Here is a 25724-nt window from a genome sequence, read left to right on the forward strand (position 1 = left end):
CATAAAGGGACCATTTAAAAAAACAAACACATCGATAGTACAATAGGTCAGATAGAGTATACAGCATTTAATACACAAAAAAATCCTGCCTCCCTATAAAGCTTTCTGAGAGTCTGCACGGGAACGGACGCTAGTACGTCTGCATGGGCATGAACAGCTTTTATTGTACCGTACTGTAATGGCTACAGCTATAAGTTATATCTCTATAAGTATAATGGGGAGACAAAGCTCCTCCCCAAGTTCCTGGATGCCAAAACACTGTGTTTAGCCTTTTTATACAGTATTTCCTATTTGCGATACTCAGTAGTAATGTGCTAGGTCAGTGGTCAGGGAACTCGGTCCTCATTACCCCACACAGTGCATGTTTTGCTGGTGACCCAGCAGGTGCACAGGTGTACTAATTGCTCAGACACATTTTATAAGGTCCGCAGGTGGAGTTAATTATTTCACTTGTGATTCTGTGAGGAAACCTGCAAAACATGCACTGCGTGGGGTAATGAGGACCGAGTTCCCTGACCACTGTGCTAGGTGGACAATTGGAGGGATCCCTACCTACAGTTGCTTGCCACTTCACTTATTGATGTCATATAAACTACTGCTAGTCGACTCTGAAAGCCAAGAGTCTTCTCTTTCATATGGTACCAGTCTCAAGTCTCTAGGACACATAGAACCGGAGATATCAGGGTGCAAAGACACATTTTTCCCTATTGACTAGAACGGACCCGTTAATTCAGACCCACCATGGGTTCTGATGCTTGCAGTTATCCTTTAAGTTCATTTTAATTTATCCATAGTGTTAAGCTTTAGCAATGCTATGTTAACATGCTTTTACACTAACGCTACTGACTCTGTAACAAATGCTGTGGTTCTTGCTGCATGGAGTTGCACAAAAAGGCTTTTATGAAAAAATAATTTTTGTGTGTGCTTAGTTTTATTAAATATAACTTTCATAAATGTTTAAATTAAAAAAATAATGAGCTAGGTGGACAATTGGAGAGGACCCTACCTACGGTTGCTTCCCTTACTGATGTCATATAAACTACTACTTAGTCTGCTCTGAAAGTCAAGGGTCATGAGTCACAGGAGCGTCTCAGACACTCTTATTGTGGAGTAGTGTTTAACGTATTGTATTCAGCCCACCCCAACCCCCGCCTACCTTCCCCCTTCCTAGAGGGACTTTTTACAGAGAATGCAATAGAAGAGGCTGATTCAGTCAATCTTGCTGGGGGAAGGCACTTTACAGACATTGTGCGTAATGCATAGTACTAAACGTTACACGGCATGCTCTATGGTTCTTGTGCATTGACTTACACAAAAAGGCTTTTATGAAAACAGGTTTTTTATGTTTGTCTAGTTTTATAAAATATGAGGTTCGTGAATGTTTAAATAAAAATAAAAATCATAAAACCAATAAAAACATTGTTCCTAGCACCTCCATAGATTTTTTTAACTATTTGAGTAATATGTAGCACTTGCGTACTCAACAGCACTTTGTGTACTAAGTTGCACTAACAGTTCTTATTGTACTCTGCTGTAACAGTTACAGCTATAAGTGATAGCCCTATAAGTATAATGGGGAGATATTAAAGCTCATCCTTAAGTTCCTAGTCCTACAACCAAATTGTTAACACTAAGTGACTCCTCCCATTTCCAGGATTCCACAGAGGAATCCTTGAGCGCTAGGTTTGTTGCTGCTACTGGGGGTGGAACTTCATCCCAGAAGTGGACCAAGGAACACTAATAGTAATAGTAGTAGTTACACAAAACAAATGACTGTTAAAATATATATTGCAAGTATGACAAGACTCACCAATTCGCACAGCGAACCCTATGTCCCCATTACTAAATTCCAACTCAGTTCCATTTTCCCTGAAAAAAAAACAACAACATTCTTTTGCTGTACTAGGAAGTTAAAAAACCTAATTATTGGCTTACAAATTGCTATTGTACACACTGTCCACTTAACCACAGATATATGGACAGGTGATAGTGGGCAAACTAAAGACTACACGACTGAGACAGCCCATTGGGTGGGTAAATCATGTTCAGCAGCAGAAGCAGTATCTAGTAAACACCAGCTCATTCAGAGGCATGCTACTCTGTTTATCACTGCTTCACTAAGAGGCATACCAATGACAACCTCTTAGAAAAACTAAGGGATGTCATAGCAACATGGCTTACTCCACTTGGACTCTCAGGTTTTGTGATTTCTGATAATGACAGAAACATTGTAAAAGCATTACAGCGGGGTTAAATAAACACATGTGTTTTGCTTACACAATCATCTTGGCGGTGCAAGGATTATAAAAAAAAATGACAGGGGTATGCAGGAGGTACTGTCTGTTGCCTTTATAGACATTTTTGGCACTCAGTAACAGCATACAGGAGATTGCAGAATCTGCAAGAACAGTACAATTTGCCCTGTCATGAACTGATGCAAGAGGTGATAACAGGGTGAAACTTCCCCCTTTATAAGCTTCAGCATATGGATAAACAGCAAAAAGCCATCCATACAACAAGCAATAACATTGGGAGAGGAGGGGGGATGAACCTTTGCCCAGCACAGTGGATAGTACTTTCTATCTAGTGCAAGGTTCTCAAACCCTTCAAATTAACCACATGTGAAGTAAGTTCTGACAATTATACCTTGAGTCAGGTAATTCCCCTAATTAAGCTTTTGGAAAATCAGCTGGAGAAATTGTAGGAGGAAATGAAATCTGCAAAATATGCCAGACTTGTAGATCAAGTCTTTTATTCGCTTTGCCAAGATCCAAGGGTTGCCAATATTTAACTTTTTTACATTTTGTCAACATAGCTTGACGCTACTTTTAAGTCTTATCCTGTGTCTTTCTTTCCTAATGACCGAGATCTTAAGAGATGCAAAGATCTCCTGGTGAGCAAGGTGACAGCTCAAGAGACACGTGACACTACAACATCTCATTCTTTAGTTTATTCAGCGGCAGCCAGGAAAAATAACTCAGATTTCCCAAAAGATCCAGTGATAATACACATACAAGCGCCTTAAGTCCTGTTGGAGAAAGATGGAGCGCTTCTTAGCCAGTTCCGGGGCTCACCAGAATCCCCCCGCTGGCGAGATGGCACTCCATCTGACTGGGACGCGCGAGCGTCACACACGCACACACATCCCAGTTTCTGGGCGATGGGGGACTTGAACCCTTCCTGTCTCTGCTTCAGGGAGATGGGCAGGGTTAGGGAGGGAAGGGAGGGAGGTGGGGGTGAGCGTCGGGGACCGGTAGCGAGGCGGCGGGGACCAGCAAAGAGCTCCATTGGAAGGACACGTGCATGCGTCTCGTGCACGCGGGTCCCCTTCCGGAGGCTGGAACATTTTGGCATCTGGTTGGATTTAAAATAATTGCAAAGCATTAGTGACACCTGTATCGTAACTCCATCTGATACAGTAACCATCCAAAGAATGGTGGAGGATTATTTTTATGACAACATAAAAATAGGCATGTCAGACATGAAAAAGGCAATTTGGAGGCCCTTGTACAAACTTGCTTTGCGTTACTTCAGCTTCCCACCCTCCATTGTATAGGGAAGCCGGGAACCTTAGTGAGCGAATGGCACAGGAGGCTACTTCCTTAAAATGTGAAAGAGATAAGGTTCATCAAAATGAACTGAAAATTCTATGAGGAAGACCCTTCCCTGCCATGATATCACAGTAAAGAGACTTCTTTAATGGTGGAGATTAATGAATTTTGTGAGAGAAAGATCTGCACATTGATGACAGTGAGAATGAAAATTTATGATGATATTTTGCCACTGTAGAGCTGTTGCCTTTAACCGATTGGTGGCTTGTATTGTTGGAGCCCAAAGTACTTCAGCCATAGAAGTTGCAGTCCTTGTCGCTGGAGGGCTTGTTTTGTTAAACTGTGTATGTCCTTTTTAATAACCAACATAAGAAAGGGTGGGAGGGCCCAAGGATAATTCCATCTTGCACCACCTTTCATTTCGCCTATTTCTTAGTGACAGTGTTTCATAGATATTATATACTGTATATGAAATTGCCATGTTCTTTTGCTGCTGCTGTCGCTTAGTAACCATCCAGCTTGCTGCAGACTTTTTCCTAAAGTGGGTGAAAACAATATTGTGAGCTGTAAGGTGGTCTGCAAATAACTGGTAATGAATTAATTAGGTTAATAATACTCTAAGGGGAAAAAAGGCCCAAATTATGTAATTCTAAATCCCAATGCAAAGCTAGTCACGGTAATTTGACTGATGTAAAAAACAAATTCTGCTTAAAGATTCATTGGTTGCGATTTAATAGGATGAGAGATTCAGAAAAAGAGAGATTTGGTAAGAAATCTCCAGTTTTTTTTTATAAAGCGCCAATCATTTACACTGCAAAATCAAACTGGTTTTGCAGTGTACATGATTGCTGCTTTATAAAAAACTGGAGATTTCTTAGCAAATCTCTCACTTTCTGAATCTCTCATCCTATTATATCTCACCCATTATGTTCGGCAAATTGACCATTTTTTAACCCATAAAATATAGAGCATTTATAATGATTTAAATATAGAATGTTCTTACCAAATATTATCATCCCATTTCACAGACCATAAGGCTGGATGTAAATTACTCATTCCCTGTGCAGATCTGTGATATACCTTGTAGTGAGTATATTTGATTTTATTTATTTGAAAAATGACAAACTTTACTCAATCATAAGCAGATATGTATCAATAATTGGAAATGCAATATAGTAAACTATCGTCTACAGTATACTGTAGTATAATTATTTTTACATCCGTGTAATGTGCTGTTGTAATGTATAAGACAAGTAAGTATGGGCATAATCTATTGTAGAGATACAATTAAAGCAGGGTTTACATCAGTGAAGTATGTGACTATAGAGCTTTTTACTCCTTAAATTAAACAACATGAAATATTTAAGCATGTGGCAATACATTGTTTATTGAGGTCTGAGGATCATATTGTTTTTCATAAGGAGATAATCTATAGTATCATGGAACAGGCTTTGACATTAGATAGGAAAGCACTTTTATAGACAGGGATATATACATTATAAATGGAAAGTTCTCCCAGCAATCAGTGCTACAGATGAGTGTGCTCCATCTTTCCGTGCTCCATCAGGGGGCGCGCATGAGACGCTCGTGTGCCCCGTGGCGACGGTGCTCGGTGCACGGTGCGACGGTGCTCCAGCCGCCGTCTGCCACCTCCCCCGCCGCCAGAGCCAGTCCTGCCCACCGCCCTGCCCCCACCCCCCAACCCTGCCCATCTCCCTGAAGCGGAGACGGGCAGGGACCCCCTGCCAGCCACTGAGAGTCTGGGACGCGCATGTGTGTGAGACGCACGTGCATCCCAGTTTAATGGCGTTCCTGTCTGCCGGCGGTCGCCAGAGGGGATGTTCTGGCAGGCGCCGGGCAACAATGAGAGGGGCTCCATCTGTACATAAAACAAAAGCATGGAACACACAAATATCTTTATAAATAATAAAAAGCAAAAACAAACACAGAAAGGGTTATATAAACTAGAATCCTGTCACCAAATGCTATATTTCTACATGTAGTGGCAAATGTACTAGAGTTTCTAAAAATGAAAAGATGTGATGTTGCCCATAGCAACCAATCAGACAAGACCTATCATTTCTCTATTGCAAAAATGAGAAAGCTTTAGTTAACTTACCCTGTGTTATCTCAAGTCAATTTTAGGAAATGTAATATGTTTTTGCTTTGGACACTTTTAGAAGACTCTTTGGTCTCTGAAGATAGCCCTTTGGAGATGCTTATAGTGGGAGCAGTGATGATGATAACATCTATTATCTTTACACTTGCTGGATACAAAATATTGAAAGGTAAGTTTTTGAAAAAGACAATTACCATGACTTACAAATCTTAAAATAGGGCTGGCCAAACCAGTTCTCCAGATCTACCAACGGTCCACATTTTTCAAATAATCATGAATCAAAGAGAGTGCCACATGTAAAAATATAACAATTTATTGGTACCACATTAAAATAGTACTTTATAAAAAAGGCTTAAGCCTAATTTCAATCTTAGATAATAACACTTAATAAAGTGGGACATTCGACACAAATAATTAAGTTTTTCTCAGTCAGATGTACAGTAATGATCCATAGAGAATAGTACCAAGCTCATGTATAATTGGTATTCCAATTAGCAGAATTTCCGGTACTTATATGTTAGTTGGGTGCCCACTATAGTTAGTACGCTCATACCCCCACTATCCATGTCAGCATGGAGTTGATTTTATATAGTGTGGAAAGCGCAGTGAGCCACCGAACCCGAAGCGTGGCGAGCGGACGCGTAAAACTAAGCAAATAGCTTAGTGGGCGCCCAACTAACATATACAGTAAGTACCGAATTTTCTTAGCAGCTTGAAATCTCTTATGTAGAAATTAATTTAAACAAGGAAAGTCTCTCCACTCAATTGGCATTCTGAAGATTTTACTTGAAATGTTTAAACAATCAGATAACAGTGGCTAATGTTAATATATTATATATTAATATATATTATAATATATACTGTAATAGGCTTTTATAGCAGATTTCAATAACACTCCAGTCTTACACCTCATATATGACAGATAGCACTTAGGAACTCTGCAGCATCAGATTTACAGTTATAAAAATCAGTCAAAACTGACTTTTATTTCCGCCGCTGATCGCAGAATACAGGGTGGGCGCCCAAGTAGGCAGTGCCACGCCTGCACTCCTAGGGGAACTCCCAGCATTTTTATTGGGATGCCTATAAAATGCTGGGTGTACTCCTGCTCCAGCACCCTGTCCCCCCTTCCATGCCCCTCTGGAGCGAACGGCTTGAACATGTGCATAAAAGTGTATATGCAAACCCCAAACATCAGGGAAGAAGCATTAGGGTGTGTGGCGTATAGTGTAAGGAGCATTATGGTGTGTGGCGTATAGTGTAAGGGGCATTACGGTGTGTGGCGCATAGTGTGGGGGGCATTACAGTGTGTGGCGTATAGTGTAAGGGGCATTACGGTGTGTGGCGTATAGTGTAAGGGGCATTACGGTGTGTGGCGTATAGTGTAGGGGGCATTACAGTGTGTGGCTTATAGTGTAAGGGGCATTACGGTGTGCAGTGTATAGTATAAGGCACAATTTATAGTTACGCCACTTTGCATAGTTGATACTTGATATAGTAGGAGTAGGATATAGTAGGAGCTGCAAGCATGTTGGTGTCTTATAGTATTGCAGCTTTGTCTATTATTCTATATCTGAACACTATTAAATGGCATGTGTCGATTTTGAGCTGAAAGAAGCTCAGTTTCGGTGTTTTGAACTACTTTCAGCTTAAAAGTCCACAGTGTGCATGGCCCGGTGATGAGCACTGAAGGGCGCTCTCACATCATCGCCATCTGCTGCCATCCGTTGGGCTGTTTTACCAGCAGAGAAAACCACTTTACATAGTCTAGTACTATGGAGAGTGGTTCACCCCCTGTGAAAATCGCTGTGACAGGAGAAAATTGCTCAGTATGTATGCACTGAGAGATTTTCCGCCTAGTGATTGTCACATCATCGCTTCTCATACACGCTGGGAAAAAATGCCCAGTGTGTATGAGGCTTAAATGCGGAGGAGAGAGAATAGCTTGTCTTATGGTGGTGCACCATTTATAATTATGAGACATAAAACGTACCTTTTATTATTTATTTGGTTAAAAAATCTGCGAAATATGACGAACAAACATGTAACATAAATACAAGTGAAAAACAAGTGTGAGTTAAAAATGGCTTGTGCGGGTTCTCACTCTAATTACCTTATCAATACAAATCTGACACAATTTAAATATTCCCTCTGATGCTTAAATTAAGTCTAGGGGAGACTGTGTCTTTATTGAAATAGTGGTTGTGAACTGTATACAGTAGCCGTGCAGCTCCAATAGTAACTCTTCTATTGTGCCCCACTCTGTGTGGTTAATAGTGTAATGGTACCCTAGTACCTCTGTATTTTATAGTAGAAGGAAAGGGTATCCATACATATGGAGTAGGTAGCTGCAGGATTTCCAGGCACCGCAATTGGCAGATATCGTGCAGATAAATTGCAGAGTGGCTATGTGCCTAACAAGCGCAACTGCCGTGAGCTGCGTTCATGCGGGCATGAGAAATATCACTGTTAAGCCAGCGTCGCTATGTGGTGCTGCCGCTGCCGCTAGTCCCAGACTCTCCCTGTGAGGGACGAGTTCCTGTGTTGCCGGCTAGCGTGCACCCACCGTCACACCCAGCGCCGTTGGTATTGCGCACATCGGTTAGTTAGGGTGATAAGCGATCTGGTATCTAAGTACATTAGAGTCCTGAAAAGGACTAGTAAATACAGTCACAAACAATCGGTAGGTAATAGTGAGGGAACGTCCGCACGGCCTGGTCAGCCTTATGACCAATATGTAAGTTCCAGACTTACATTTAGGCTTCAATGTTTTATAATTAAAAGAGAAATGTGTTTACTTATTTAGTAACAGATACTAATTTACCTATTAACACAGCCGGATACTCTATTGCTACTGCTTTCACTGGAAAATGCTTTTGTACTTGTTAAATAGTGTTGCACTGTGTGTTGAGCATCAATAATATATTTGATGCATGTGCCAGATAAGAAGGCTTAAGGTCATACCTCAGATTGTTATTTTGTTCTCTTGCCTAGCATTTTTGCAACCAGTAATACAGGGAAATTCCCATATCACGAGACAGGTAGTGAATTGTAGTAATGCCAGCTACTGACTCATACCCTAATTGACACAGAGCATGTGGAACACCAACAATTATAATAGCTTACATTGTGATCTAGTTTCTGTCAATGACTACGCACAATAAGTACACTTCAGTTTGCAAGTTTCAGGGCTGGTTTGTAGTCACAAATGTAAGAACAGTGCATTAAAAGTGGATAAATAATAAACTCACCATCGGGTATCCCCCTGGCCCACCCCGACGGTTGATACACCTAAATACAAACTTAACTCTAAACCTTATATAACTTAACTTAAAATAAAGACACGACACAAAGTGCTGGCGTTTCAAAAAGAATGTCAAATTTATTTTGACAATTGGTGGGGGCACTAAAGAACGGTCACTATAGGAAAGGTGGGGTTAAAGATCACTAAGCATACATACAACGCTGGGTGACCACTCTCCCTGGTCAGCCACCAGGCCTGGTGGTGACGGCCATTCCCCGGACAGAAGCATGGCCCATGACAATCGATGTCGAGGGAGAGTGCACCCCACTACCTACACACATACAGAGTTCTTAAAGAATGACCGTTCTTTACCGCCACAGCCAGGCCCTAGGCCGCAGCCACAGCCACCACTAATAACGCTCAGCACCTTGAAGATAACCATGAAAATGTTGCCTAGAAAACTGAGCCACGCCCTGCATGCTCAGATGAATGTCATCGCTCCTGTACAGCTCTGGACACTGGAAGTCGATGGCGTCATGACACCCCCGCCGTTAACTAGCATGTATCTCTCAACAGCAGAGTTCACCTTCTTACGTGAACGCTCCAGGCGGGGGCACAATCTAGCGTTCCTCCAAACTCTCCTTGAGATCATGGAGGACCACACTAACACACAAGATGGCAAAAATTGGGCAATGATGTGGAGGTCCCGGATAATCACGGAGCGCAGCTCCAGAGCGGATCCCCGCCCAAGGTCATTCCCGCCTAAGTGGAATATAACGACCTTCGGGACCCCAAACTGCTTCACGGCCAGCATCAGCTGAGCCTGCAGCGCACACCACCTCATGCCCCGTACTCCTAGCCACCTAACCTCCTCAGCTTGTGGGAACATGCATACATCAGAGGCGAGATCCGCCTGCGAGGCCCAGTACACAAAGGAATGGCCCAAGATCCACACGGACTTAACGTCCTGTCGACCTGAAATATGCACACAAGAGGTTAGTTAGTAGGGGACTCAATTGCAACCAGCACTCACACACCAACCAGGTTAGAGAGAGAGAGGGAAGAGAAAACCGTGGCCGACCAGCTCTTGAGGCACAAAACACACCGCCCGGAGTAAACTAACAGGTACGCCATGTCAGATTGTAAATGAAGCCAAATTGTGCCCCCGGGCGGATGCGAAAACACACCTCAAGGCCCCCACTGGAAGTTGGCGAGCGCTTATGCGTCCAGTCGACCATGGTGAGCAGTGATAGATAAAGTCGGCCGAATGTACCTACGGAATGCTGCCGAGCGCCATCGACCCAGAGACTGAATCTCTGAATAGGAGCGGCCCTCCGCAGCCGCCGAGGTAGCAGCCCCAATCCGAAAGGAATGCGACCCAAATTCCTTTGGATCGAGACCCGTGGCCTCCAGCGCCCGTCCCAATCCGTGGCAAAACTGATACTTGGTGAGCGGTGACCCATCATCATGCATCAACCATGCACCAGGTAGGTCTGGGTGCACCTGCGCGAAGGCCGTAACCAACGCCACGGGGCACACCCCTTCCACCGCACATGGGAGCAAAGACAGCCACCACCCCCTACCAGCCTGGTCCGTCTTGGAACGGCGCAGGTGACATAGCACCGAATCCACATGGACCACCAGGTCATCCACGGTCAGTGGTGAGGGCATTCGCTTTGACGGCGCCACCAGCTCCCCGATCCTGAAGGCACCATGATAAGCCATTGCATACGCCATTCGGAACAACAGGACCTCATAGTCAGGCCAGCAAATGTCCCTCAGGGCACCCAGCAAGGCTGGGAGCAATGTCAAATCAATTGGTCGCCTGCAGTCTGGGAGCGCCGGCGAGGTGCGCAGCCATCCACGCAACGCCCTGGACACCAGAAAGGACCGGGACAGGTCCGCCCTACCATGCAGAGATGAAAAGATAGACACCCCTGCCAGCATCCTGCGTACTGAGGCAACAGAACACCCCAAGGAGTACAAACTCCAGACAAAGGACCCCATGGCCGCACCAGGTGTCTTACCTGCAGAAGGGGCAGACAGCCTAAACTGTTCCCCCTCGTGCCATCCTTCCTGATAGCACCATAGTGTCCTGGGCACGATAGCCCGCATAGCTAGCCCCTCCATTCCGGGCTGATCACCTGAAGTGCCGTGGACACGCCAGGGGTCCCGATAGCCGAGGTTCCAGGAACAACTGCCAGAGGAGGAGCCGGCCTGCCCTGCGAGGCCGAAGTGGCAACCGGCCTGAGCTCCCGGGCCACGGCACTAGTTGGGGACACAATTACGGGCGCCACCTGTGAAGAGGCTGTAACCCCAGGCAGCTCAGCAGGGGCTGGCAAAATGGCAGGGTTGGGAGCTGGCAGAGCCCCAGTAGGGGAAAGCCCAGACATGCGGTCCATAAAGGAAGTCAGAAGGGCCATAAACTGCTGTACTCCATTACCGGAAGTAGGTGGCAGGGGCCCTGCACCGCGTCAGCCAACAGAGGGGAAGTATTTTTGGGAACTACCCTAGACCCCCCTTTAGCGCTGCGGGACCAGCCTGGTCCTCTGCAACCATTGTCGCCTGGCCGGTCCTGCAGGAGGCATGTCCCCGGGGATGGACAGGAGTGACTGGGGTCCCACAATAGGGGGGTGGCCGTCCCCAGTAGCCTGCACTAGCAGCCCTACATCCCCGTCTCCCGCCACCCCGCTGGTCAGTCTTGGAATGCCAGAGAGGCGTGCAGTGCCTGTGGCAGGAGCAATGGCGGGGACTGGGCAGTGGTATCATCCAGGTGGCTCTGTCGCGCCCCCGGGAAGTTGCGCCATGGGCACTAGCTCTGTCCGACCCCCCAGGCTACTAGGAGGTCCAGGCGCCATTGCCACGGCCTACCCCTTAGTGATGGGAAATCTAGTTCATTTTTGTGACTATTATGATTATTATCATTATGATCTAGTTCACCCAAAAGATTAGTCTCGGCTTATACTCAAGTGAGGGTCCCACTCGAGTCAATAAGCTTTCCCAGTTTTTGTTGAAGACTTAGGTGCCTAGGCTTATATTCGGGTCGACCTACACTCGAGCATATATACAGCAGTTTGTCTGGCTCATTATTCCATCACCAACTCAGAGACTGAGAGGGGTGATTAGAACTAGATGAACCAGACTACATTATTACACGCAGAGCAGGGATTTCTAATACTAGCTCATTGGAGGAGTAATGGTCTTGTTAGAATGATCAGATAGGTTTAATAAATCAGATTATTTTTCATTTTAGAAAAGCAGTAAATTATACAGCACCCTTATACCCCTTTCACACTGCACTCGTAAAACGGTATATTGCCGTTGTTTCACATTTCAAACACGTTTAAGGCAAACGGAAAGTGCCAGAGTTAATTTAACAGTTAAAGATAACCGATATTTTAAAACGTTTCAAAGCAGAGTCCTACACGTTTTATGGGACATTTTTTATGCAGTGAGAATGGCTCGAAACGGTATTTAGCAAAAACAACAGACTACAGACCTGCCCCCTGCATTCTGCCTTGAAACGTGTTGAGGGGATCAAAACGGGTTGACTGATGTAAATGGTAATCAAATGGCATTCAAAACGGCAATCTACTGCAATGTCAAGGCTCAGATCCGTATTGAATATCGCCTTAAAATACAGCTCTGTTAAAATGTTTAGGAAGGGCGAAAGCGGCACTATAGGGACCTATTCATTGTTTAGCTCTGCAATATTTATCCCATTTTGGCTATTATTTTAACTTCCATAATATGCAAGTAAAATACCCAAATTCAGAGTAATATACTGTCACTATTTTTGCTTTTAAAATACAGTATTTAACATGTCCCTTTGCCCCAATGCAACTGACTTTAGAGAGAGATAAAGTAAAGCGTTTGCAAAATATCCAGTAAGTTTCTGTCATTTATCTTGCACAGTCTAAAATGTGACCTAAGCCGATCGGCTGCTAGGGGAAACTGCTTCACTTTATGTATTATGAAGGTTCATACATATCCCTCTTTGTCCTGTGGAGTAAACAGAGCTACAGTATATAACATACTATACATGATTGGGAGTGTAGCTCGTGACCGAATATGAAGGCAGCACGGCAGTGCATACTGTAGCTCTGCTTTATACACACAATACACATGCCTGAGCACGGCAGTGCCACACATGGCAGCCCAGAGGCACTGTACAGTCTCATTATGGCTGTATGAGTCAGAGATTAGTTTAGGGATCTGTAGGAAGTGAACTAATTGAACTACTGAACTATTTGCATGACTCATGAGTCATCAGGACAATGTAGATCCGCAGAGTCCAGACCATGTCTGATCTCAGCACTGCCACCTGTGGCAGCAATCATGTACTGCCTCCTGTGTATTGCATGAGAGCTGAATTACATGGCTGCTGCAGAAGCACCTACCCAGATCCCAGCAGCAGATTTAGCACAGCAGTATGCTCAGGACTCAGTAACAGCAGCAGCAGCAGCAGCAGCAGTAGTAAGTGTTTGGTATCTGGACCTATAGTATAGTGATAGTATCACAGAAAGGTGAGCAGCATGAGCACACATGCTCACTCACAGACACCCCACACATAGACTTTTGCTAGGCAGTGCATACTTTCATTTCATTAGATCTGTATTTGCTGGGCTTTGCTGTACATTTAACTATAGATTCAGTAATTAAAGATGCAGTAAATTAGCCTTATGTAGCTGCTGGGCTCTGTATCAGTGTGTTACACTGGGCTCTGTCTGTCTGTGTGTTACACTGGGCTCTGTCTGTCTGTGTGTTACGTCTGTCTGTCTGTGTGTTACACTGGGATCTGCCTGTCTGTGTGTTACACTGGGCTTGCACCCAGCTAGAAAGAGAAGGACAGAAAAGGAAGAATCTAACAGGGGAGAGAGAAGGTGAAAGATTTTAGAAAGATTTAGCAAAAGATAGAGAGACAGTATAAGATACTTTTTTTAGAGAGAGTGCTGCAAATGCAGCTCTTGCCTTACCAGCTTCTTGAACAGAGGGTGGTCACTCTAAACTCGTGATCATTCCTACCCTGTCTAAACCCTCCCCCTGCTCTGATAGGCCTTGTGCCCATCCTCATTACAATAGCATGTGATCAACAGCAGAGTGTACCCTGGGAGAACCCTCAGTGGTTTATGTCACCTCAGGCTTATCCAGCCTTCTGTGTTTCTTTCAATGTCATTCCCACCACTGCATTGGAAATAATGCTGTAATTTACATTTAATACACAGGACGCCCTATTTTCCACGTGTAAGATTTTCTGTGAGTGCAATGAGCTGTATTGGTAAAATTGCAATTCATGAGAAGTACATGGAACAGCTAAAGTGCATATATTAGCCCTTTTCACATGGTTAATACTGTATCTAGTAGTAGTAGTAGTAGTAGGTTTATTTATACGGCTAACTCTATCAATACTGTTATTTTCTGAGGCAGAATCCTATTTCTAGAGAGTCTGCATACTTTCGACTTAAAGTAGCTAATTACGGGATACGGTCATTGAGTCACCAGCAAGTTGTTAGACAGTCATTAGGTCGACATGCATTTAGGTCGACATGCAGGAAGGTAGATATGAGTCTAGGACGAGTCTACATGGGTAAGGTTGATAGGGTCATTAGGTTAACAGGGTCATTAGGTCGATATGGGTTTGGTCGCCAGTCAAAAGGTCGACATGGTTTTTTTTACTGTTTTTTGAACCGACATGTGCCGACAGGTTGCATTTCATGCCCTACCATCCACTAGGCATGGCAGGAGAATAAAATACTGTGCCGAGTGTAGCAAGGCACCGAGCCCGAAGCATGGCGAGAACAGCAAGCCATGCGAGGGGATGCGGTGCACTTTGACCTGTGTCCATGACGACTGTGTCGACAATCGGGTAAAAAACTGAAAAAAACCATGTCGACCTTTTGACTGTCGACCTAACCCATATCGACATAGACTTGTGTCGACCTTCCTGCATGTCGACCTAGACACATGTCAACCTAAATGCATGTCGACCTAATAACTGTCTAACAACTTGCTGGTGACCAACTGATCCATACCGCGCAAATTAAAAAGTAAAACAGGTATACAAGTTTCCCCACTCTAGCATAGTATTGATGTTCCACAAATATCAGTCTATAATTTCTCTATTGCATCTTAGAAAATGATAGACTTTTTGCTGTGGTCAACATCACATCTTTTTTAGAAGCTTTAGTAAATTTACCCCTAAATGTTCATTATAAAAGTCCTATTTTCAGCAATTACAGGCATGGGAAAAACAGTATCCAGGCTTAAGGATTCTGGTAGTCATAATACCAACCATGACCAGAGGTGTAGCTAGGGTGGAGCCGTTGGAGCACAAGCTCCAGGCGCCGACATCTCACCTAGCGCCGGAGCTCTGCCGCCGGCTCCCCTGCCCTGCTCGCTCACTCCGGTCTGCGGGGCACACTACCAGTGCAGGGAACTGGGAAGCGCATCGGGGTCTGCTGGAAGTGACAGGGAGAGCGCCCTCACACTGGGAGCCCAGATCTTGTGCAGGGAGACATCCACAACCCCAATCCACCTCCTCTGCTACACCGAGAGTGACGAGAGCCTCTGTGCCTGCCTCCCTCCGTTTGAAGCCCAGGGGCTCGCTGCTGTTTGGCGCTCTGCTGCTGGTGCCGGTGCTGCCTGCACAGCTGCGGGGACGGAGGAGCCTGGTGATGGCCTCAGAGTACGGGCTGAAGCTGTGCAGCCACGAGTTCATCCGTGCGGTCATCTTCACGTGCGGGAGGTCCTGGTGGAAGCGGCTGTCCCCGGAGCAGGATGAGGAGCAGGAATGGAGGAAGCCCGGGTACGGGGGGAGGTGCGGAGCTGACGGGAGGGGACCCTGTATATTGGAGAGCTCCGGGCACCGTGGAACCTAGCTACACCACTGACCATGACATCTTGTTAGTGAAAATACCGACTGGGTGCTCGGAAGGTCCCATAACCCTTTCCCGTACCCCTGCCAACCAGTGGTGGTTCTTACCTATGGACTGCAGGACTGAAGCCTCCCCCCCCAGGTAAAATCCTCCACCTCTCCAATTTTTTTAAAATCTCAAGTTTTTTTTAAAAAGCGGCAATCATTTACACCAGTGGTTTTCAACCTCGGTCCTCAGGGACCCCCAACAGTGCACGTTTTGCAGGTCTCCTCACAAAATCACAGGTGAAAAAATTAGCTCCACCTGTGATCTTTTCAAATGTGCCAGTGAGTAATTAGTGCACCTGTGTATCTGTGAGGTAACCTGGAAAACGTGCACCGTTGGGGGTCCCTGAGGACCGAGGTTGAGAACCACTGATTTACACTACCAAACCAGTTTGATTTTACAGTGTAAATGATTGCTGCTTTAAAAAAAGTGGAGATGTCTTACCAAATCTCTCACTTTCTGTATCTCTTATCCTATTACATTTCACCCCAGGTTTCTTTTTAATAAAAATTGATTTTCATGGATTTTTTTGTAATCATTAACAAATCAATAAAAATCAATTCCAATAAATGTTGAGTTTCAGGGGGTCGAAACACCCCTTTTCTAAATTATGATTTAGATTATTTTAAATGTTAGTAAATGCACATTTTGGTCATGAAGTACAATTTCGATTTAGGTTGATTTAAAATATATGATGATCTAGTTTTAGTGAATATATAGGTTAGAGTTATGTACTAATTATGCGTATACACATATAGGGCCTAATTCAGGCCTGATCACAGGAAAAATGTGTTTAAATTATGGGTAAAACCATGTGCACTGCAGGTAGGGCTGATATGAAATGTGCAGAGAGAGTTAGATTTGGGGGAGTTATTATTTTTCTGTGCAAGGTAAATACGGCAATTTAGATTTCTGTTTCAACACACCTCACCCAAATCTATCTCTTTTTTCACTTTACATTTGCCCCACCTGCAGCACACATGGTTTTGCCCATTTTGAGAACATATTTGTACTGCGATCAGGTCTGAATTAGGCCCATAAACAAAAATGATTCTATCGTTTACTATAAATACATGTTTAATAATGCAACATTATTTTTTTCAGCATGCCATCAAAAGAAACTGCAAAACAAAACATTACTGAAATGAATATTAAAACACTACTTATTGGTGAGTATTTGGGAATATATACTGTAAATCTACTTTTACACATGGACATACAGAGGAATATATATCAAACACTGGAGAGACATATGGGGTGATTCTAGTTGACTTGGTAAACTGCGAAAGTCGCAGCAATTAGAATCACCTCCATAATGTGCAGGAGCCAATCAGCTTATAATAGACATTTATTTAGATGAAATGATAGGAAATGAATGATATGAAATGAAAAGATACCTTTATTGTGGATAATAATAATATGTGTTAGCATGCTCCTAACCATTTGTAATGATTTGCTTGCTAGCAAGGGGATTCGGGCGGCATGGTGGGGTGGGGGTGAGGTGGGGATTGGCAGATGTTCTGTGGGCGGCACTTATCTGATTACTAGGGTAAGGCACTGGTATTTGGAGTTTCGCTACAGAAAAAGCACACACATAGGGCGTTATTCTAGTCAATTCACTTGGATGCGAATTTGCAGCCTTGCGAGTCCACCAAACCCAACTGGCAGATGCCGGGCAGCCAGCCCCCCCTTGCAGTGTGTGTTCGCACACAGGGCCTGAGAAAGGATATTTAACATAAATATCCATTTGTAGTCTGTGGGTGAACACTCACATCATTTAATGGTCCACTGGCCTGCCACACTACGCCCCCTGTCCGTAATGTTGGGGGTGTGCGCCCGGTAAAGTCTGTTCTCTGAGGCCGAACACACCTGGCGCATGCACATGCGCAGAAATATTCCAAACATCTATCCCCGTGTGAACGAATTGTCACTGCGAATGGACCTGAATAAGGTCCTAGTTGTAACCATCGATATCGATAAAGATTGTAAGCTTGCAGCAGGGCTCTCCTACCTCCAAGGGTCATGTCAGTGTGCATCCTGAAAATAGATTGTGATATGCACATTACGTTTTCTAGCGGTAAAATCTTAACCGTATGCAGTTAACTGAATCCCCTCAGCCATGTGCAGGTCTGTTTAATTGTACAGTATAAATGAATCACATACTTCCCAACATTTGAAATAATACAGTTGGGACTCCCGCGCATGGCAAAGTTGCACCTTCCTGAAAAAGGAGCATGGCTTTGTGGAATGTTGCAGTCTGAGTCATGACTTCCATTTGCCCTCACTGTGGGGGCATGCCCAGTAGTCAGTGAGCTTCCCATGGCTCCAGTTCCTCTTTTTCCCATAAATAGGCACCCTAAATTGGGACACTGCAGCCCACGGATGGTACAATCCCCCCAAAAATGGGACTGACCCACAAACATAGGGACAGTTGGCCGGTATGAAATCAGGTGCCAATGAAGAGCAACATCACCAGAAGGAGAGGTTAAAGGAGCTTTTCATACTTCCAAATGAGCGAAAGATGGCAGAACATATGATTTGGAATACCCAATCAGATCCTTTGCCTTAATTAAAATGAAAAAAGTTTTACAGGTTTTCTCTGTGAGTAAGTATAAATCAAATGTTAAACCAGGTGCTGATAAAAATGCTAAAAATGATTACTCGGATATGGCATATATGTCATTGAAGATAGGCTTGTATGGTTATACACTGTTTATGTTTACTTTGTTTTGTTTTCTTTCTATTCACCAGAGCAGTTTAGTGAGTCTACATTAACAAAACTAAGGGGAATGGCAATAAAGAGAAAGATCATTCTGCCACCAAGCAAGCTCATTTCAGATTGGAGATATTGCATTGCAGTTGAAAATATGTTATTCAGAATCTGATGTAAAATATTAATGGACACTATGATTTGCATTATGGTTGTTCATATTGCAGTTATTTATAATCAAAAAGTGATTACCCGATGAAACAATGCAAGATAACTTATTCAACCCTGGACAGTTATGTAGCACAATTTATTTTATTATACTTCCTTCCTACTGTATATTGCAGAATCACCAATCCACTGCCTTCAATTGTGTGTTTTTGTTATGTTGCATACCTAAACGTGCTTTCTACTCACTCATATCTGAGAATCCAAGATTTTAAAAATAACTTTCTAAAAGGTCATACTGCATTCCAATAATGTTCCTGTTATATTGTGAAGTCATCTAATTACCTCATAAGTATAAATAGCAAAGTATAAATAGCATATTACACACTTATCTGTGACCCTCAGGGGTATAGGGGAAACTTCCTGAGATCCCACCCCTCCCCCCGTAGGGATCAGGTTCTAGACTGCGTATTTGAATGATACATATACATTAAATTATACATGTTACATTATTCTGCACAGTGATTAGCTGTTATTAGTTGGGTACATTATGGTGCATGAACTAGCAGTATTTTTAGTGGCGTAACTAGAAATTTTACATCCCCCTACCAAAAAAAGTCTGGCACCCCCTTACAATTATTATTATTATTATAATTTTTCTACCTAGCTGCGTGTTGCCAGGGATTACATGCTTGTTACCAGGGGTTTCATTCAAGTTACCAGGGGTTACCTGCTTGTTGCTACGGGTTACATTCTCATAGCCAGGGTTTTCATGCTTTCCAGGATTTTCCTATTCATTGTCACTGTTTTTTTGATCTTTACCAGTGGGTTACATGCCCATTGCCAGGGGGTTACATGCCCATTGCCAAGGGGTTATATGCCCTTTGAAAGGGGCAATATATATATATATATATATATATATGTCAGTGGACCGCAGCACTCAGGACTTGGCGATGAATGGACACGTAGCCACTCTGGTGACATTTCAGCCTCTTTATTAGGCTTTTCTCAAAAAACTGCTTACATTTTTGGAGAAAAGCCTAATAAAGAGGCTGAAACGTCACCAGAGTGGCTACGTGTCCATTCCTCGCCAAGTCCTGAGTGCCGCCGTCCACTGACTTCATATAGATTGGGGCCCAGCGGCTGCTGTGACCCCACAGAAGGCAACAGGCAGGAATCCCCATTGGCGGAGTGCCAGCATCCAACACAGTGTATATATATGTATATATATGTATATGTATATATATGTATATATATATATATATATATATATATATATATATATACATACATACATACCACATGAAAAGCCTGTGTTTGTCCCTCTGCACCTTACTCTGTAGGAGACCTCACAGTCCCAGTGCTGCCTCTGATTAAAAACCCTCCCATGACTAGGCTGCTGCTTTTGTTATCCATGGGCTGAGAAGCATGTAATGAGCTCCACCAATCAGAGCTCAGCACACACGTCTCAGCATCTGCCCTCTGGTGCAAAGTGTCATGGGACTTAGTCAACTCCCATTAATGCACTGCACACTTGGCTCCCAATGCTCAGCACCATTAATCATTGTCACATTGGCAGATAGGTGAAGCTGCAGCACTACCCCACTCCCATGCACAAAACCTTTAGCTAAAAAAAATATATATTTTTTTCTTTGAAAAATACATGCCAACCACAGGGGGCCCCTAGCTACAGGGGGGCCCAGGGGCACTGACCCCTTGTGCCCCCATTATAATCCGGCCCTGCCTGTGACCCAAATACATCAGTAGATAATGCTTTGTGTGTATGGATTTTTATTTATAACAATGGTCCAACTATCTTCAAGGACAGACAGGTATTACATACATTATATGTGTATTACCAGTCTAACCACATTTTGTGCAAATATAGTTTTAAGAATTTTTATTTTATTTTAGATAGAAAAATGCTTATTTCAGATGATAAATGTTTTCAGGTCCCTTTATTTTCATTTATGCTGTATGCAAATGTAATTTCTAGCTATTTTGTTAACATTTTGTGTCATTTGCTTTATTTGTTATACCAAAGATATTTTGCTACCAAAATGATGAATTATATGATATATATATATATATATATATATATATATATATATATATATATATATATATATATATATATATAGCAGCATTTAAATATATTTGTTATAGATTTTATTGTGCTTTTACAAAATGTATAAAACAATATTTTATTACTCCTGTTATCAACGGTGGCTGTTGAGTCTTTTGTTGTACATAATTTTTGTTTATAGTAAATAACATTTTTCAGTGGCGTGCGGTGGGGTGAGGCAGGTGAGGCACAGCCTTTCCTGTCATAGCAAGGTATACGTCGAAGTTTTCAGTTTATAGCAACTGTATAAAAAAAGATCGTATTTTTATTATTCTAATCATTTTTATAGTCAAAAGTGTGGAGTGAAAAGTCTATGGCAGGTGAGGCAGTGCCTCACCTGGCTATGTTTTCTTCACCTCCCTTATCAAAACTCAGCGAATCTGCAGCAGTATATACTGCAGCACATGTGTATAATGCCGGCATGTACCCCATGGCTCATATATTGTGTGCAAATCTAGCTCTGATACTTACCAGGGACTCCTCAGCCATTTACCTCACCGCAAGTCCCCTCATTGTATGCATGGAGAGGACAAGTAAAGTTACTTAAAGAAATCTGATTTGGAGGCTCTCTGATCCATTGTAAGCAAGGCTGGTACACAGGGGCATAAGTAGACCTTTGTGGGCCCAGTAGCAACATTTTTAAGGGCCCTTTCCCAACTCAGGTCTTCACCAGAGTTGGTATGGCTAGTGCTGCACAAAAAGCTGTGGTTACTCTTGTCTATCAATTTAATGCCGGCCCAAAAAGCAACCCAATGCACCACACAGACTTTTTTCTTACCATTATTCGGTATTAAAATTCTGTGGGTTCTGAGCAGTGGCTGGCGGGGAGGGAGGTGAGGGTGTTGGGGTAACTTACTGTGCATTCATTTTGTCCACTGCAGAGGGGAAGGACTATTTTTCTCAGCTCGCTCATATTTACGTTTTTGTTTTCTCCTCTCAATGCAGCCTAATATCCGGATCCTGCAGCTACCTCCATTCTGAGATCGTGGTAGGCCGTTGTAGCCTATGGGTAGTCAGCACTGACCATGGGTCCCTCAGTGCACTCACAGGTCCCTGAGAGCTCATACACATGTGTTTAGCAGTATTACGAGGGGAGCTACATATGTATTAGCCTAGGGCGGCTGGAACCTTTAGGCAAGCCCTTATGGGGCACAACATTCAAATTGATTTTTCTTCACGCTGACATGCTCTGACAGCCCTTGTTTAGCCACGTTTAGGTATATAGGGCCCGATACTGGGTAGGAAGCAACGGATGCAGTGGAGTGATGAATTATGTGCGTACATGCTTATCTTGTTCATACAGAGTCGCAGTACATATTTTGACACATATTAACAGAATTGCATTGGGAAAGTATAAGGCAAGCATGTCCAAACTGTGGCCCTCTAGCTGTTGTGAAACTACAAAATCCAGCATGCATTGCCATAGTTTTAGCATCCCTTAATAGGAAAACTGTGGCAAGGCATGATGGGACTTGTAGTTTCACAACAGGTCCACAGGTGATTGTAATCATAAATTAAGAGGGAAGTGCAGGTGCTGTAGAAAGGATTTTGGGGCAGTACGGATGTTGTAATGGTTGGCATTACTGCCTTACAGCACTGAGGCCATTTACACTGCAAAACCAGTTTGATTTTGCAGTGTAAATGATTGCCGATTTTGAAAAACTGGAGATTCCTACCAAATCTCTCACTTTCTCATTCTCTCACCCTATTACATTTCACCCTATGAGTCTTTAGGAAATGGCTACAATGTTGCAACACAGGTTTACGGTGGATGCTTGCTTAGCTGGTCCCGGTGACATCACAGTAGGATATAGGCGGCAGATATTGTTCAGTACGCACTGTACGGCTAACTATATCTGCGGCATCTAGCGTGTATGGCCATTTACTCAGCAATGTATAAATGTGTTATTATTCAATTTATGTCCATATATCGCCATCTAGTGGATGTATTAAAAATGCACAGGATCAATTACAGTAAGTAATTAAAACAAAGGTTAAATAGATATACACAGGGCTATTTTTGTGCAGGCTCCAGCAGGAACTGTGGCCCTTATTCTAGTTCACTCTTTCTGACAAAATATTTCTTAGATGGACAAAACCATGTGCACTGCAGGTGAGGCAGGTGTAAAACCCCACCCAAATCTAATTATCTCTGCACAAGTAACACCTGCCTCACCTGCAGTGCGCATGGTTTCGTCCATCTGAGAAATATTTTGTCAGAAAGAGTGAACTAGAATAAGGGCCACAGTTCCTGCTGGAGCCTGCACAAAAATAGCCCTGGATATACATAATGGCTAACTATATCCACTCAGGTCATAAGCTCTTTGGAAACTGTTTTAGGCAAAAGAACTGTAGACTCTGCAATAATGTAACAGGCGGGTTAATTGTATGGGGAAAAAACAACATTTGTTAGCACAAGTAGAACTCCACTAATGTCTATTTTTATTTTATTTTATTGTTATAATAACTAAGGCATTATAATAACTAAGGCAGACACAATGAACACCTAGTACAATTGAAATTAAGGCAGAGGATTACAAACAGAAAGCAATGGTTATATTTAGCATAAGCCTTTATGATGAAATGATGATATGAGAGATAATTATTGATATATACTGTAATTGGTATGACTATTTGACCTTATGATTAGAATAACTGCTGACAGAGTTAAAGGGCATTTGTTATCATGAAACACTTGCAGAATATTCCCAAAAACCATGTTCATGGAGTAACTGTAAATATTACGTATATACCACATGTACCATGGAGAGATCATAGCAGATACATACTGGTGGATGTACTCCCAGCTGTCCCAAATTTTCGTGGATAATCCCATTTTTTGGACTGTCCCACCCACCGACGGCAGTGTCTCGTGGGGGAGTAGGGCAGTCTGGAGTCCCCCTTGTCCGTTGTTGCTCTTCTGAGCAGAACAGTGGTGAATGGATGCTGTGCATATGCACACAGTATCTATTCGGGGAGACAGATTGGCTGGAGGCATAGCCAGCTGCTTACACACCACTGCCATGCCCCCAAAGCAGTGAGCATGAGGCCACACCCATATATTGTGGCACACATGCAGGGCCGGCAACAGAAATCTTGTGGCCCTGTACAATGATATTTCTGGAGCACCCCCCCCCCACTGAATCGCAAACCCACACAACCCTCTTCTGCATGTACCAATAAATGTACCCATTGGAGCTGCTTAAAAACAATTAAGCACACAGTACTCATTTAATACTGTAACATGACAATAATGATGGCACTTCAGAGCTAAGCGCCTCACCTAACCTTTTGCGGCTCCAGATCCTGCTTTCAGGTACGGACTTCTCTCGTTCTCTGTCTAGCTGGCCTGGCTCCTGGCTGCTGCTTCCAGCTGGCTTCTGCTGGCCTACTGCAGCTGCCGCCTGCCTTGACTTGTCACTTACACAAAAGAACCCAGAGCCGGCAGTGCAGGCTGTTTGCAGAGTGCAGAACAGATGATCCGCGCATGTGCAATAAAAGTACAGGAACCAGAGACTGAGGCTACACCACCAGCGGCGGGTACAGCAGTGAGCCTTCATGCAGTACAGACTGAGCACCGATCAGCTCTGGGTTGTCCGCACACAGAGACTCAGAGTAGATGGCTCCGAGAGCCAATCGGCTGTGGACAGTGGGGCACACACACACAGTAGACGGCAGTGGCACACAATGAGTCAGTCATACTTAGCAAGCCACACACAGACAGTGCACAGTAGACGGCCAGGCTGTGGGGGTCGTTGACAGGCCAGCTAGTACAGGCAGTGGCCAGGATGGGCATGGAAGATCTGGGGCCATTCAGAACGCTGGGGCCAGACACACTTGTCCCTCTTGACTCCCTCTGTCACCGGCCCTGCAAACGTGTATGTCCCACTTCCCTGCAATCAAACGTTGGGAGATATGGATGTACTAAGCTCTGGATTGCTCTGATAATGTGAATTCCAGATGACGTTACCCTTTAGTAGCCTGTGGCCTACTATTTTGCGAATAATACTGAGATCCTTCCCGACAATAGCTACCAAACATTTGTTTCATTTGATTTTTTATTCATTCTAACCTTTGAAACCTAACAAAGGGCCAAATTCTATAAGCTTCAAAAGTGATAAAATGGAGAGTGATAAACAGCCAGCCAATCAGCTCCTACCTGCCAAGCCACGTACTGTGTTTGAAAAATGTCAGGCAGGAGCTGATTGGCTGGCTGTTTATCACTCTCCATTTTATCACTTTTGAAGCTTATAGAATCTGGACCATAGCCTGCACAGATCATAATGCTTCCAGTTCTCCCATGTACAGTATGTCTATCGTTTGAGGTGGTTTCCTGTCATTTGCCTGTCTTGTTTTAACTTTAATGTGTGTCGGTTTTGATCATAAAGGTCAAAAGTTACAGACTAGAGACACGCCCTAGATATCTGCACCAAAACAGACCTTTAGAATCTGACTGGTTGCCATTGGCAACATCCCATCTTAGTAAATTTACCCCAATGAAGTCAAACACAGTATACCCCTTAAAATAGGTCAGCAACTATTTGCATACACACAAGGACAAAACTGCTATCTCCATGACCTCTAACTGAATGAGTTCATACACTCAGGAAGAAGAGGTAAGATATCTTGCCTAGTCCTATTTGAGCAATCTTTAAAATATTAAACTCTCTCTCTGGGATGAAGCAGACAGGTGGGTACAGCGGAGGCATGGCGAGATGTGAGGGGGTGTTGTACCGCATAGGTGGACAGAGTGTGGAGTATGACAGCGCAATCACATCCTTGTGGCTACGAAAATGCATCTTAATGACAATTATGTTATAGGCCATACTTTACTTGGGAAGTGGGAGACTTGAATGCTCTTGTTGGCATCAAAGATTTGGGTGTCTCCTG

The 25724-nt window shown here is 43.6% G+C and overlaps 1 protein-coding gene across 1 annotated transcript in view; it reads left to right on the forward strand.

Annotated features, from left to right (window-relative positions):
* The window catches only part of IL17REL (interleukin 17 receptor E like), a 137454-nt gene extending 117809 nt beyond the window's left edge, over window positions 1-19645 (forward strand). Inside the window, exons 15-18 of the mRNA XM_083180162.1 lie at window positions 4580-4637; window positions 5732-5839; window positions 16939-17003; window positions 18586-19645. Coding sequence (XP_083036288.1) covers window positions 4580-4637; window positions 5732-5839; window positions 16939-16982 — 210 coding nt within the window. The 3' untranslated portion in view covers window positions 16983-17003; window positions 18586-19645. The remainder of the gene's footprint in view (window positions 1-4579; window positions 4638-5731; window positions 5840-16938; window positions 17004-18585) is intronic.
* The last annotated feature ends 6079 nt before the right edge of the window (window positions 19646-25724 follow it).

The sequence above is a fragment of the Crinia signifera genome, chromosome 4 (assembly GCF_055691185.1).
Source record: "Crinia signifera chromosome 4, ASM5569118v1, whole genome shotgun sequence".
Classification (NCBI taxonomy): Eukaryota; Metazoa; Chordata; class Amphibia; order Anura; family Myobatrachidae; genus Crinia; species Crinia signifera.